General features: G+C 45.8%; 1 protein-coding gene across 1 annotated transcript in view; it reads right to left on the reverse strand.

The window, feature by feature from the left end:
- The window catches only part of Ir67c (Ionotropic receptor 67c), a 98,442-nt gene that overhangs the window by 67,229 nt on the left and 17,194 nt on the right, over positions 1-14,019 (reverse strand). The window contains exon 2 of the mRNA XM_077691448.1: positions 11,149-11,378. Coding sequence (XP_077547574.1) covers positions 11,149-11,378 — 230 coding nt within the window. The remainder of the gene's footprint in view (positions 1-11,148; positions 11,379-14,019) is intronic.

Raw genomic sequence — 14,019 nt, forward strand, 5'->3', positions numbered from 1 at the left:
GCGGCATCAAGTTGACTTTTAACCAAATCTATGACTCACGTGACTATCACGTGACTATAACCAGGAAGCAATTTTTAATTTGTCCCACGTCACACCCCCACATCGAGACCTTAATTTTGATACCCCACAAGCCCCAGTGGAATCAAATTGACATTTAAGTTAATCTATGACTCACGTGACTATCTCATGACTATAACCACGACGCGATTTCTTATTTGTCCCACGCGACTCCCCTCATCGATATCTTTAATTTGGTACCCCACAAGCCCTTGTGGCCTCCCATTGCCTTTAATGTAATGTATGACTCACGTGACTATCTCTTGACTATAACCAGGAAGCAATTTTTAAAAGGTCCCACGCGATTCTCCTCACCGAGACCTTTAATTTGATACCTCACAAGCCTTAGTGGCATCAAGTTGACTTTTAACTCATTCTATGACTCACGTGACTATCTCGTGACTATAACCAGGAAGCAATTTTGAATTTGTCCCACGTGGTTCCCCTCATCGAGACCTGTATTTTAATACCACACAAGCCCCAGTGGAATCAAATTGACTGTGAATATAATCTATGACTAACGTGACTATCTCATGACTATTACCAGGACACGATTTTTCATTTGTCCCACGCGATTCCCCTCATCGAGACCTTTAATTTGATACCACACAAGCCCTCGTGGCGCAAATTTGACGTTTAACCCATTTTGTGAATCACTGGAATATTATTCATTACTGTAAGTAAAAAGAAATTTTGAAATTGTCCCACGTGATTCCCCTCATCGAGATATTTAATTTGGTACCTCACAAGCCCTAGTGACGTCACATTACTTTTATCCCAATATATGACTCACGTGACTGTCTCATCACTTTAATCAGGAAGCAATTCTTAATGTTTGCACGGGATTCCTCTCATCGACGTTTAATTTGATACCTCAGAAGCCCTAGTCCCATCACTTTGACTTTTAACCCAATCTAGGGCTCACGTGACTCTCTCATGACTGCAACCGGGAAGCTATTTTTTATTTGTCCCACGTGATACCACTTTTGGAGACCTTTAATTTGATACCTTACAAGCCCTTCTGGCATTTCACCCAATCTATGACTTACGTAACGGTCTCATGACTACAAGCAGGAAGCAATTTTTAATTTCTCCCTAAGTGGTTCCCCTTATCGAGACGTTTAATTTGGTACCTCATAAGTCCTCGTTACATGAATTTGACTTTTGTCCAAATCAAGGGCTAACAAATAATCAATTAAGTACCTATATGAGGTAATTAAATACACAGAACGCGTGTCGCTCGTGCCTAATTTCTGAGAAAAAATGTGAGTTTTGTATGACTAACCTCATCAGGGTAACGAGAGGTTGACCCTTTAAACAACATGGAACCGCGCGTTCTCCACACCCACACGCCAGGGCAAGTCCCGACCATTTTTGCGATTTTGTTCCGCGGGTGGCGCTGTTGAACGGCGCCAGCAGCGCCACCTGTCTGTCCCACGTTCGTGCCCGTATTGGGTTTCGATAGTTTCCCTAAAATTTCTATTAAGCGAGCAATTTAAATGCGATAATTCATACTCATGAAACCATCCTCGCATTCAGTAAAGTAATTAGGCAAGAGTGCTGGATAGTCACGTGACTGATTTATTTCGCAGTTCTTAGGGCGCGTGGTTAAACTGGTCACGTAACCTAGTTCATGTAACTTGGATGAGAATGCACTGCGCCCGGTTTTGTAGTAGTTGCCAACTAAATTACAAAGCGCTGTCATGTGTTGGGCACTGCGTGGGTCCTGGATTATATTGGTTGGCGCCTGGATTATATTGGTTGGCACCTGCAATATATTCACTGGCACTGGAATTATATTGTCTGGCGTTCGGATTATATTGAGCGGGAAATCCTGTAGTTTTTTATGTTCCCAAGGTTATGTCTCCCCCGCAAGCTAGGTTTGGTAAACGACACGTGGCGCCATGCGGCCAAGTTAAAAAAATCACCATAAGAATCGCTGCGAATATCGTCCAGGAAACAGCTACGTAAGAATTCTCAGCGGGGCCCTAGACGAGCGGGAAGTTCCCAACTCACAATCACCAAAAGCAGAACATCTTTACACAGTTATTGCCCACAAGCAAAACGTCGAACCAGTACGAGAGCAAAAAAAAGAAAAGAATGATAAGACTCATGCAAACACCGATCATGACCACAAAATGTCAGCGCCTGCCGTACCACAAAAACAGAAACACCATCAGTACGGCAGCATATGAGGCAGTTCTCAACCTCGCAATCTTGAACGTGAGACTAACTAAAAAAGAACGGACCATTAGGGCAACCGAATGAACAAGCATAGATGGGTCCAGAATAACGGAACGTCAACCAATACTCGGAGCAAAGAATGAACTCTGGAAGCGCAGGACAACTGCCGGTGAAGGTCACTAGTAGAGGTCTTCACGCTGCAGCCGTTCAAAATAGGATGTTGATGATAATGACGATGTATACGTCCTCAACCTGTCTTCCTAACGCAGTTTGAGAAATCAGAGAAACCACTGTCCTAGCTTCAACAGAGCGGACGTAAAAACAAAATCGGGAGGGGCCATCATATAGAAAAGAAACGGGCACCCCCAAACACTCAAAGCGAGGGTGCCTGTTTGGTACGCCGCGATAGACATGGCACCGATCAAGCGACCCCGCATTAAAACTGCCCTCTACTAAAAATATGGTTACAATTCTACACAAGAAAGGGCGGCATGGCAGACTAAAGTTCGTTTGGGAAAAGCTTCAATATCATGACACTACACTATATACTGACTCGGGGATGTACGAAAGCTCGAGGCCCAAATTGTCCTAGTTTTCTACTCAAGCAATCATTTTGACGGCATGACCCTCAAACATACAGGAACAAAGAAGACGAAGATGAAGCCATCCTCGTCACCATCCGAATTGCGGAAGCATCAAATAAATTCGTAACACCATTAAAGACTCGCAAAGGACATTACACAATTTTATAGAGCCAGAATACCAAGCGCTTCGGTAAGATATTCCCAGCCATATTGCAGAAAGTTAACGACACCTGGACATCCGGATCTTGTGGTCTGGAAGCGAACAACGCACTATGCGAGAGGCACATGAACTGACCTACAGCGATCCTTGTGACCACTACTACCACACTGTGCTCTTCGAAAAACGTTAGTAACGAATCCACATCCTATGCCTCGGAACACAAACTTTCCCCTTGCTACAAAGAGATCTCAATTCTGAAGAATCAGAAACTGTGTGGACGAAAAACCAAGACAGTTATCTGGAAATTTATGTGCGTTAAGATGTTCGGTGGGGACATCAAAATAGGAGAATAGGCTGTGGGAATAGGGGAACATCCACCCTCTTTCGCGCAACCAAGTTATGTCCAAGATGGTGGACACGGGAGAGTAACCCAAACATAACATACTCAAGTTCTTCGAGGCAAGGGAGTCAGATTTCACCAACTCGTTACCTCAGGATGAGCTCGAGGTGATAAAGGGGGCAAGGGAAGGAGCTGCTGTATCCGGTGCCGTTGGCTCAGGTTCCACCTTTGAGCGCCCTGCCATCTTCTTACCCCATTTTCCTAAGCCACAACTGTTTCTTCATCTCCCTTTGAAAAACGCAAAATTTTAGCCCGGCCTAGACATCACAGGATAAACATTTTGATTCACTCAGACTAATCTATCTTACCTCAAACTGACCAACGCTTCGCATTTGCAACCTTCCACGCTCACATTCTAAGCCAAAGAATCGCATAGAGCCTTTGTCCCTCCTGGGACACTACGATTAAAAAACTTGGTTTCTAGTCTTTCTCCTTTCGATATTTTTTTGTGCTTGTGAAGCACAGATCGGAAATGCAGCAGCTGCGTACGAACACGCCCCATGGAAGTCGAAGTATTGCTGTCCCACCTTACCTCTTATGATAGAAACGTAGATGTCTCTTCAACTTTTATTAAAGTTGTTGTCTAGGTCGAAAAAAGTGAACCAAAGTTTCGTTCTATCATGTTTTTGATAAACCTGTTTGTTACGTGGTATCTGATTCATTAAGTACAAAGTGTTTGTCATATTGCAACTAGCCGCTTTGAATGATTAGGCGTACAATTGTCTTTATTGACAATGGAATCAGAGCGGTGGTTCTATTTCTTGTGATGCGGAGCTTGGAGCGTAGCGCTGTGTTATCACGGGCTCGCCGAAACCTCGCCCAAAGCATATTTTTTCCATAAGTGACAAATTATAATAGGTAAGCTATTATGCTCAGTCGTACGCTTTTTATTACGACCATTTTTAAGCACGCTTTCTTCATCTGGCCTAAAATGCGAACGAAATTGTTATGGGCAGTGGCGTTGCTGTCTTGGGTGAACGAATTACAGCCAAAGCGAGGAATTTGTTTATAAAACATTATTTGTGTAACACATTGCTAGTATGAACACAAGCCGATGATAAAGAGTTGGCCTTAATCAGCTGACTCACAATAAAATAGTGATCTGCTAGCTTCTGCACAACTGCAACCATAGTTCTACAAGAAGAGTCGTATGCTCGTACGCTGAAACGATGCATGTGCGAGTCACACATATTCTTTCGGAATTTCCTCTCTTTTGGGTACTGAGATCAGAGGCTCAACACCAAATTCGGAAAATGCACTGAACGAATATTCAACAGCCAACCGCTCGCTTCGTAGGAAGTCGATGACGAAGCCCCCAAATATGCACAATTTTCCTGAGTTGAAGTTCTTTTGCACTCCTCACGCAGTTCTTCAATAACACAAAACCCGTTCTCGGAAGGGCGACGATAAACAGCTAACGAACAATTTAGGAGATCCTTTTTGCTTAGCCCTAAAGCCAGAGCTTCTACCGATGGATATACGTGATTGTTTGAAACAAACAAACTTTGCCTATAAAGAACACCACAATATCACCGCCCCTGCTATTTTTGAAGAAGTGTTGGGTGTACTCACGAACACGAAATGGGCTGGGCAGGTCATCAGCGAAATGAATCGCAGAAAGTGCAAAACCGAGTGTTCGCAATGAAGCAACTCATCTCACTGTTTCCGAAGGCTCCGTATATTGATCTGCAAAGCAGTGCACGATGTCGAACACAATGGGTGGAAAGCCTTGTTAAAGGAATCAAAATCCTCCAAGGCGAAATTTTTTTTTTACTAAAAGTAGCTCTAGGACACGGCGTGGGTCCGGATCACATTGCCTGGCTTCGGATGGGTACGGATGACGCTCGTGCAAAGCACGCTCGAGCGGTTCGAAGAATTTGTGCCTCGTGAAAGGGATCTGAAGAGACGCTGAAAAGCTTTAAGAACCCTAACCTGTGTTCCTGAAAGGACAGCGCTGGGCATAGCGGCAACCTCATTAACCCGCACCCTTTCGATCTGCCGGGTAACATTTTAAACATTTTAAACATTTCAAAGTGTTTGTCATATTGCAACTAGCCGCTTTGAATGATTAGGCGTATAATTGTCTTTATTGACAATGGAATCAGAGCGGTGGTTCTATTTCTTGTGATGCGGAGCTTGGAGCGTAGCGCTGTGTTATCACGGGCTCGCCGAAACCTCGCCCAAAGCATATTTTTTCCATAAGTGACAAATTATAATAGGTAAGCTATTATGCTCAGTCGTACGCTTTTTATTACGACCATTTTTAAGCACGCTTTCTTCATCTGGCCTAAAATGCGAACGAAATTGTTATGGGCAGTGGCGTTGCTGTCTTGGGTGAACGAATTACAGCCAAAGCGAGGAATTTGTTTATAAAACATTATTTGTGTAACACATTGCTAGTATGAACACAAGCCGATGATAAAGAGTTGGCCTTAATCAGCTGACTCACAATAAAATAGTGATCTGCTAGCTTCTGCACAACTGCAACCATAGTTCTACAAGAAGAGTCGTATGCTCGTACGCTGAAACGATGCATGTGCGAGTCACACATATTCTTTCGGAATTTCCTCTCTTTTGGGTACTGAGATCAGAGGCTCAACACCAAATTCGGAAAATGCACTGAACGAATATTCAACAGCCAACCGCTCGCTTCGTAGGAAGTCGATGACGAAGCCCCCAAATATGCACAATTTTCCTGAGTTGAAGTTCTTTTGCACTCCTCACGCAGTTCTTCAATAACACAAAACCCGTTCTCGGAAGGGCGACGATAAACAGCTAACGAACAATTTAGGAGATCCTTTTTGCTTAGCCCTAAAGCCAGAGCTTCTACCGATGGATATACGTGATTGTTTGAAACAAACAAACTTTGCCTATAAAGAACACCACAATATCACCGCCCCTGCTATTTTTGAAGAAGTGTTGGGTGTACTCACGAACACGAAATGGGCTGGGCAGGTCATCAGCGAAATGAATCGCAGAAAGTGCAAAACCGAGTGTTCGCAATGAAGCAACTCATCTCACTGTTTCCGAAGGCTCCGTATATTGATCTGCAAAGCAGTGCACGATGTCGAACACAATGGGTGGAAAGCCTTGTTAAAGGAATCAAAATCCTCCAAGGCGAAATTTTTTTTTTACTAAAAGTAGCTCTAGGACACGGCGTGGGTCCGGATCACATTGCCTGGCTTCGGATGGGTACGGATGACGCTCGTGCAAAGCACGCTCGAGCGGTTCGAAGAATTTGTGCCTCGTGAAAGGGATCTGAAGAGACGCTGAAAAGCTTTAAGAACCCTAACCTGTGTTCCTGAAAGGACAGCGCTGGGCATAGCGGCAACCTCATTAACCCGCACCCTTTCGATCTGCCGGGTAACATTTTAAACATTTTAAACATTTCAAAGTGTTTGTCATATTGCAACTAGCCGCTTTGAATGATTAGGCGTATAATTGTCTTTATTGACAATGGAATCAGAGCGGTGGTTCTATTTCTTGTGATGCGGAGCTTGGAGCGTAGCGCTGTGTTATCACGGGCTCGCCGAAACCTCGCCCAAAGCATATTTTTTCCATAAGTGACAAATTATAATAGGTAAGCTATTATGCTCAGTCGTACGCTTTTTATTACGACCATTTTTAAGCACGCTTTCTTCATCTGGCCTAAAATGCGAACGAAATTGTTATGGGCAGTGGCGTTGCTGTCTTGGGTGAACGAATTACAGCAAAAGCGAGGAATTTGTTTATAAAACATTATTTGTGTAACACATTGCTAGTATGAACACAAGCCGATGATAAAGAGTTGGCCTTAATCAGCTGACTCACAATAAAATAGTGATCTGCTAGCTTCTGCACAACTGCAACCATAGTTCTACAAGAAGAGTCGTATGCTCGTACGCTCCAACGATGCATGTGCGAGTCACACATATTCTTTCGGAATTTCCTCTCTTTTGGGTTCTAGTTGTATGTCCCAACATTTCCTTTCCGAATTACGTAAGCACTTCCAAAGGTTCACCTGCAAGTGGCGTCCCACAGGGTGTAGTTTAAAGCTGCACATTAGGTATAGTCAAGATAGACTGGCTCGAAACGGCATTGCTACCAACCAGTGTATGCTACCAACCTTATGCTACCAACCACACAACAATGTACGTAGACGACATGCAAATGTTTTTAAAACCATGTAATCGGTCAATAGGCGAATCCAGATTCGAAGTTGGTGTCAACAAACTTGCTGACCTTGCGGATGAAAACAATTTTAATATGAACCTGGTTAAAACCACTTGTGTTGTATTCTCCAAAGGACGTGGAATTCGGCCAAATTCAGACACAATTTCGAATGGCGTCTCTATTCCGGTCAAAATACCGACACAATTTCTTCGGCATAGTCCTTAAATAAACCACGTAAATAAAAACGTGCAAACTGTCAACATTCCCAAAGCCCTGTAATGTCACTCCGATGATGCTGACAAACAACTTTTGCTGCGGGTTTTTACCTGCTTTGTAGGCTCGCGGTTACACTAAGGGAGTATTCTAAAGGACCAAGAATGAAAACATCAATAAAAATGCTCGAGTGAGTGCAGCCTGGGGGCTTCGGCTTGAGTGTGCTTGTTTGCGCCTGGATTTGTGCAAAGCTTCTAGCTCAACCGTAACCCGTGGTACCAAGAGTACCAGCGGAAGTACGCGTCTTACAATACAATTTTGATAATTGCATCAGTACCTCACCATTATTTTAAATGTATAAATCGTCCATCCAATTATGTGGCCACCTCAATCAAGGTGAGAGAGGAAGCTTCCAAAATGTTTGTCTCATATTTCAGAAAATCAGGGCAACAAAAACTGTTATATCGCAGCATTCAGTTGTCTGAACGAGAAATACCAGACTGCAGAATTTTTAAGGGGTGCGTTCAAACTTTACCACGCTGCGCTGCGGTGGACGCGGACCAAGCTTTATTGCATGTAAAACCATGTTAAATACTATCATTTTCCAGGCGGAAGCATGTGGCACTTTTCCTGTTTTAAATCGTATTGTCGAACATTATACTCGCAAGTCCATAATTTTCCCAGATTCAGTGAATGTCGTGCTCGCGTTATCATCCCAAATGTATTCAAAGAATTATGTCGTAAATTTGTTTTTTTTTTGGTTTTTAGACGCAGAGCATCTGATTCACTCGCCTTGTCCCTCCGGTGTCGTCGTCGTTGTCGTCGTCGGTGTTGTCCACCCCTCCCCCATTCTCCTCGCCGCGCCAGCTGCGCTCTCCGCCGCTCACCCCATCTCCTCTCCGATAGCGAACATTCTCTCGCGAGGTGCATTGGATTGGATTCGATTGGATTGGCTTGGATTGGATTGAATTGGATTGGATTGGATTGGATTAGTTGGCTTGGCTTGGCTTGGCTTGGCTTGGCTTGGATTTGGATTGGATTGGATTAAAGTGGATTGTGTTGCGTCATAGCCGCGGCACGTTGCGTCATAGCCGCGGCAGACGCGCTGGGGCCGGCGCATGTGCAGTACTCTCTCTTCCGCGGTTTCGTCTCCTTCGGGCGCGCTGCGCATATAACCGGTGTGCCGTTCTCCGGCGAAGCAACATCCACGCTTGGCTCTAACACCTAGAGTCCACGCCGCTATACAAGTACGCCAACGTCGTCATCGACTGGGACCGGCTTACGCAGTCCCCTCAACGTTATACGTGCTATAAAACGCGGTCCCTTCGCCGCTCCGCCTATGCGTCGCATCTATACAGGGGTTCCCGCGAGGGGAGGTGGGAGTTTTTTATGTCAGCATATTCCTCAAATGTGACGGTGACTCTGTGGTGGGTTGCAGGTCACAGTGGGATTTCCGGAAATAAGGGGGCAGATGAAATGGCTGCTGCTGGGGTAAGGAATACAGCAGACACAACAACGGTACCCTGCACTGAATTTAAACCAAAAGTCAGAAAACGACATTGCAAAACAGGGCAAACAGTTGGAGTTAACAAAGAGACAACAAACAGGGACGACAGACTACCGACGCACACAACAGACTCACTAAAGTTACTGACGCTAGGTTACTTTTTGCCACACTTATGCAACACGCTCCCTCCTGCTCACTGGCCCTAAGACCATAGTGCAGCAGGCGTGGAACACACCTATCCATGATCCACATCCAAATTCACTGTAACCCCTAGGCATAACACAGCATGGAAACTTCTGCCAGCTCAACAGACATTTCCGTCTCCACCCATGGCACTTTTCGTCCCACGAACCCTTATTTTCTGTCGAACGAGTTTTAAGTATTTCTGACTAGTTAAATTTCTCCACCTCATTTCATACCATCTATAATCCCAACCTGGCCTTCTATACCAGCGATCCTGATTGTCTCTGATTTTTCTTCTGCTCGTGCTCAGCGTTGTAGTATTTACATTCTAATCACTGTTGTATAACTACTCTCTTGGCATGTTTCACGAAAAAAACAGCGCGCAAACGGAATGTACGAAAGAAAGGTGCACAATACAACAGCGCTTGTCTTGTGCACCTTCCTTTGGTCCCGTCTCTTGCCCGCTGTTTTGTAGCGAAAGCTACACTGCCCTACCTCGGGCAGTCATCCCGGGGTGACCAGTTTTGATCTGAGAGCTGAGGTCAAGCCACACCGCCTACCGCAAGCACCCGGCACGGCGCAGCGGCCCTATGAAAGGAGAGGGCGGCAGAGAAGAGATACGCTTATTACTGGATGAAACCAGCGCGAATTTAAACAAAGATCGAGGAAGTGGAACACAGCGACAGCCACTAGTGTAAAAAAAGAAAGTTTAATGCAAAGCAGGGCGGATATAAACACATAACACAAAACAATAAAAAACAGTGCGCATAAGCAAAACAAGTTTAAAAGCGACGGTGATAAGGCAACTAGATAGACGCCAGCTACAGTCAGGCCCACCCATATATACAATACCTTTGCAATGAAGAGATTTTATTTATCCTGGCTGACACTCTTGCAGGCTGGCACACCTGCCTCTTGAATGTGTTGTGTGTAACGCTTCAATGATTTCGCGGGGAATTGGGTCACACCGCCTAAATAAAATGTCAGGGGCAGAAAAATTAGGTGTATATCTGCAAATCCACGTGATGTGCAACAACCGTATCTCCGACGAAGGAGGAAGGGCCGCCAGCTGTGCTTTTTCTCCTGCCTTCCCTAACGAGTGCAAGCTGCGCGTATTTTTAATTCCTGTATTCCTTTTTTGGTAAAATCTCTACCACGTCCAACATTGCGTTTGCTGTGTAATTGTGCTGAAAAGCTTGAAGTATCTTTTCTACAACACCCCCCCACCCCTATATAACTCTCGAATGGCCCTTTTGAGGTACCTTAATTAAAAAATTTTAAAACATTCACCGAAAGAAGGATGCCTGTATCAGTAATCCCTTTATTGCCCTGCGACAAGCAGCAATTGCTTTATTGGAAAAGTTATTACGATGGTAAAAATTGTCGTGCCCTTTAGGTGATGCCTTTTTTTAGTATTTTTATTTATATATATATTTTTCTCTTTCTTGATGTATTTCTGGCTTTGCCCTGCACCTGCGGAGAGTCATGCTTGCCGATACGAAAAATAGAACAAATTGTCGAAGAAATTTTCAGTTGAGAGTGCACTTGGCGCTGAACCTAAACCATGAACGCGTACTAACTCGCCCGACAAGCCACGTTACCTAGAATGTCATGTTGGTACCGCTTGTGCTTGTTCTTTAACGAAGCAGTGGCAAGAGAGAGAACCAGCATTAGTGGTCGTGCGACCGTGAACATTAACCAAACGCACCTTGATGTACTCGATGAAAATGGTGGCCCGCTCAACGCAGACCAGTGCTTCCCGGCTGGCGAGCGCCCGTTCGAGGCTCTCCGGGTCGGCCAGCCAGGGCCCGTACACCGCCACGCTGGTCATGGACACGAGGCGGGCGCTGTACACGGTAGTAAGGACGAACACGAAAAGCCACCACGGACCGACGAAGGTGCGGTACGCGCCGCTGTCGGGCTCCTTCTCCCACGGGTCTGCACAGAGGAAGAAAGTTGCGTCATGGTGAACCCTTACTCACTTCTGCGCATCTGCAGCCACAAGTTGTCGTGGCCTTAATGAAGGTAAAGTGTGCGCAAATACTACGCCCGTTCTCCGAGGTGTCGTTAGGGTGCCCACATCTGTCGTAGGGTGCGAGGGCATAAAGTGAGTAACCCCGTGTGTAGTTTTTCAATGTTAAGCTGAGCGTTTGTACCGAAGGGGCAAGCTAAAAGGAGGCGCACGCGTACTGCATTTTTTTCAAAATGATGCTAAAAGTCTTCATGCCACCAGTTCCGATGGGGAGCTAAAGAGGGCAAATTTTACGGTTTTCTGGCTTTGGAACCGCACCTAGTTGAGGGTGTTTTTTAATTTGGCAGAGGGGACGCCCTCCATCACTTCCCAAGCGGAGGTAGCTGAGGAGACAAGAACGAGTATTCTGAAAAGTAATATGAAATATAATGTGATTAGACACTATATACAAGTGTTATTTTAGTTAATTTCTTCTTATACTCAATGCTTTCCCTTATTTGTAAAAGAATGCCGTTAATCCTGTGCTCCTGGTTTAGTTAAGCGACTCAATATCGCCACTCGCGGAAACAGTCCCACTTCTGACACCATGTTTTAAAGACGGTCGCATGTGGGCGCCACAAGCAAAACGCAGACGCCACCGCACGCAAAACCTGCCCGGCAGTTTAGACGGATAAGACGTCTGGATCGTAGATTTTTAGAAAGCGGCAAGTGTGATGCAGGCTACAAGCGAGCCCCGATCATACGTCATCGACACAAAAGATGGAGCTGTGCTTAAATCGAACACACCTTGTTGCTCTCCCTCAAGCTGAGCTTGGGTCCACCCATGAACCACAAGCAGCTTCACTGCAAGATGGAACCATTGGGGAGGTAGTGGTAACGATATGCCAAGATTCATCACTTAGCCATAGCCGCTGTGGACGCGGTGTAATTCGACCGAAGGAGTTATTTTGCCTGAACCTCCCTCGCTCGTTTATTTCGAATGGAGATGTTGTATGTGCAACCTCCAAGGTCGCGTGGCATCCGCAGCAACATTGCTGAGAAGCCGCGTGAAAGGCAAGCGTTAGGAGATTTCTAGAACAGTTCTGGGGTCGCTGAGCTTCTGGCCCTGCCTCTTGCTTGTGGCGCACACCTGCGACAGTCCTAAATACAGTGGCTCAGTTGGTAAGGTGGTACGCAGCTAAGGTGATGCGGAGCTGGTTCGATTGCCGGCTCATAGAAGAAGAAAACTAAAATTCCCGTATGCAGAGATTTTGGCGGACGTTAGAGATCCCAACGTGGTCGAAAAAATTCTGGGGCCTTTCATGAAATAATGGTGCGCCTATACCCTAGCTGCAACTTCGGCACGTTAATTAGCAAAAATTGATATTTTTGATCTGCCGGCGGGAAGGCGCTCTGGTGTCACTACGTCATTTGCGGGTCTTCCGACCGTGTCTGTCTAATATTCTGCCACCGACTAGGTGTTGAGCGAAGTGCGCTGCGCAGGCACGTCCTCTGCTGAAAATGCGCGTTCTTTCTTTCGTCTGCGCCGTAGCCTCATTGCCCTACGTTCCGCACTTCAGTTGCCGCGGCGAGGCCCTCGAATCTTGCCGCCTCCGTCGTAGCTTCCGGGTGCAAGCGATGACGTATTTCCGCGAATGCTACATGGCGCGGGTGATTGCACACAGCTAGCTGCCTCGGAGAAATCGAAAGAATTAGTGTCCTTCCACTCTGTGAAAACGGATCACCTGCAAAGCTGCACGCCCCTTAAGGAGTGCACGAAACAAAACAGGTTTTGTTGGAATTTACGACTGAGGATTCTTTGTAGACAATCGATCACCTTAAGGAAATTTGGAAAGACCCCAGCTTAGTGATAGTGGACAAAAGCAGAGCTGTCACTTTCCCTCCAGCGTCGGAAGCATCTTACTGTTTGTGTAACACGCCAAGCCCCGCAACCACTGAGGACATCGGACCGGTCGTATTGGGCTGTTTGACAGCAACGTTTACACGTCACGCCAACACAATGGACAAGTCACCAGTAATCGCATGAAATCTTTAGCAGCGCATGCACCCCCCCCCCCTTTCCTGCCCTACCAACCACTTGACGCATAAACTGGTCACCGCTCATGGGTGCTTCGAAGTGAAAGACACTGTCGAACATGTCGCTATCACTCCATTTACTCTGAACAAGTGATACTGGTCCACGCCGGCGTCCCAGCGGGCCAGTTGTTGTTTATCCCGAAGGGATTCGCAGCTACTCTACCAGCTGAAACTTGATGGTGCAACGGCGGTTGCAGTGGCCTTCCGTTGTTTTCGGCTGAATTTAACCTTCTGTTCGGGCTGAACTTCTTCAGTTTCCGCTCATCTTTCTCCAAGAAAATGCCATGTGTCCGTCCACAAGCGAGTTAAACACAGCGAAGGAGTCGACATTTATTCGAGTGGAGACACACGTGGGTGTCCTTTTCACTGTCGAGTAGTGGGCATCTTATTGTATGGGCAACACACCAACCCACACCAAAACTGGTTTATTACGGATAACAGCTGATAGGGCGCATCGAGACATGAGACTAATTATTTGACTCTCCCACCACACCAACGGCACATCATCGGTAGTAGCATTAAGCCTTTATG

The sequence above is a fragment of the Haemaphysalis longicornis genome, unplaced genomic scaffold, assembly GCF_048455015.1.
Source record: "Haemaphysalis longicornis isolate Haplotype H1 unplaced genomic scaffold, Haemaphysalis longicornis Haplotype H1 scaffold_10, whole genome shotgun sequence".
Classification (NCBI taxonomy): domain Eukaryota; kingdom Metazoa; phylum Arthropoda; class Arachnida; order Ixodida; family Ixodidae; genus Haemaphysalis; species Haemaphysalis longicornis.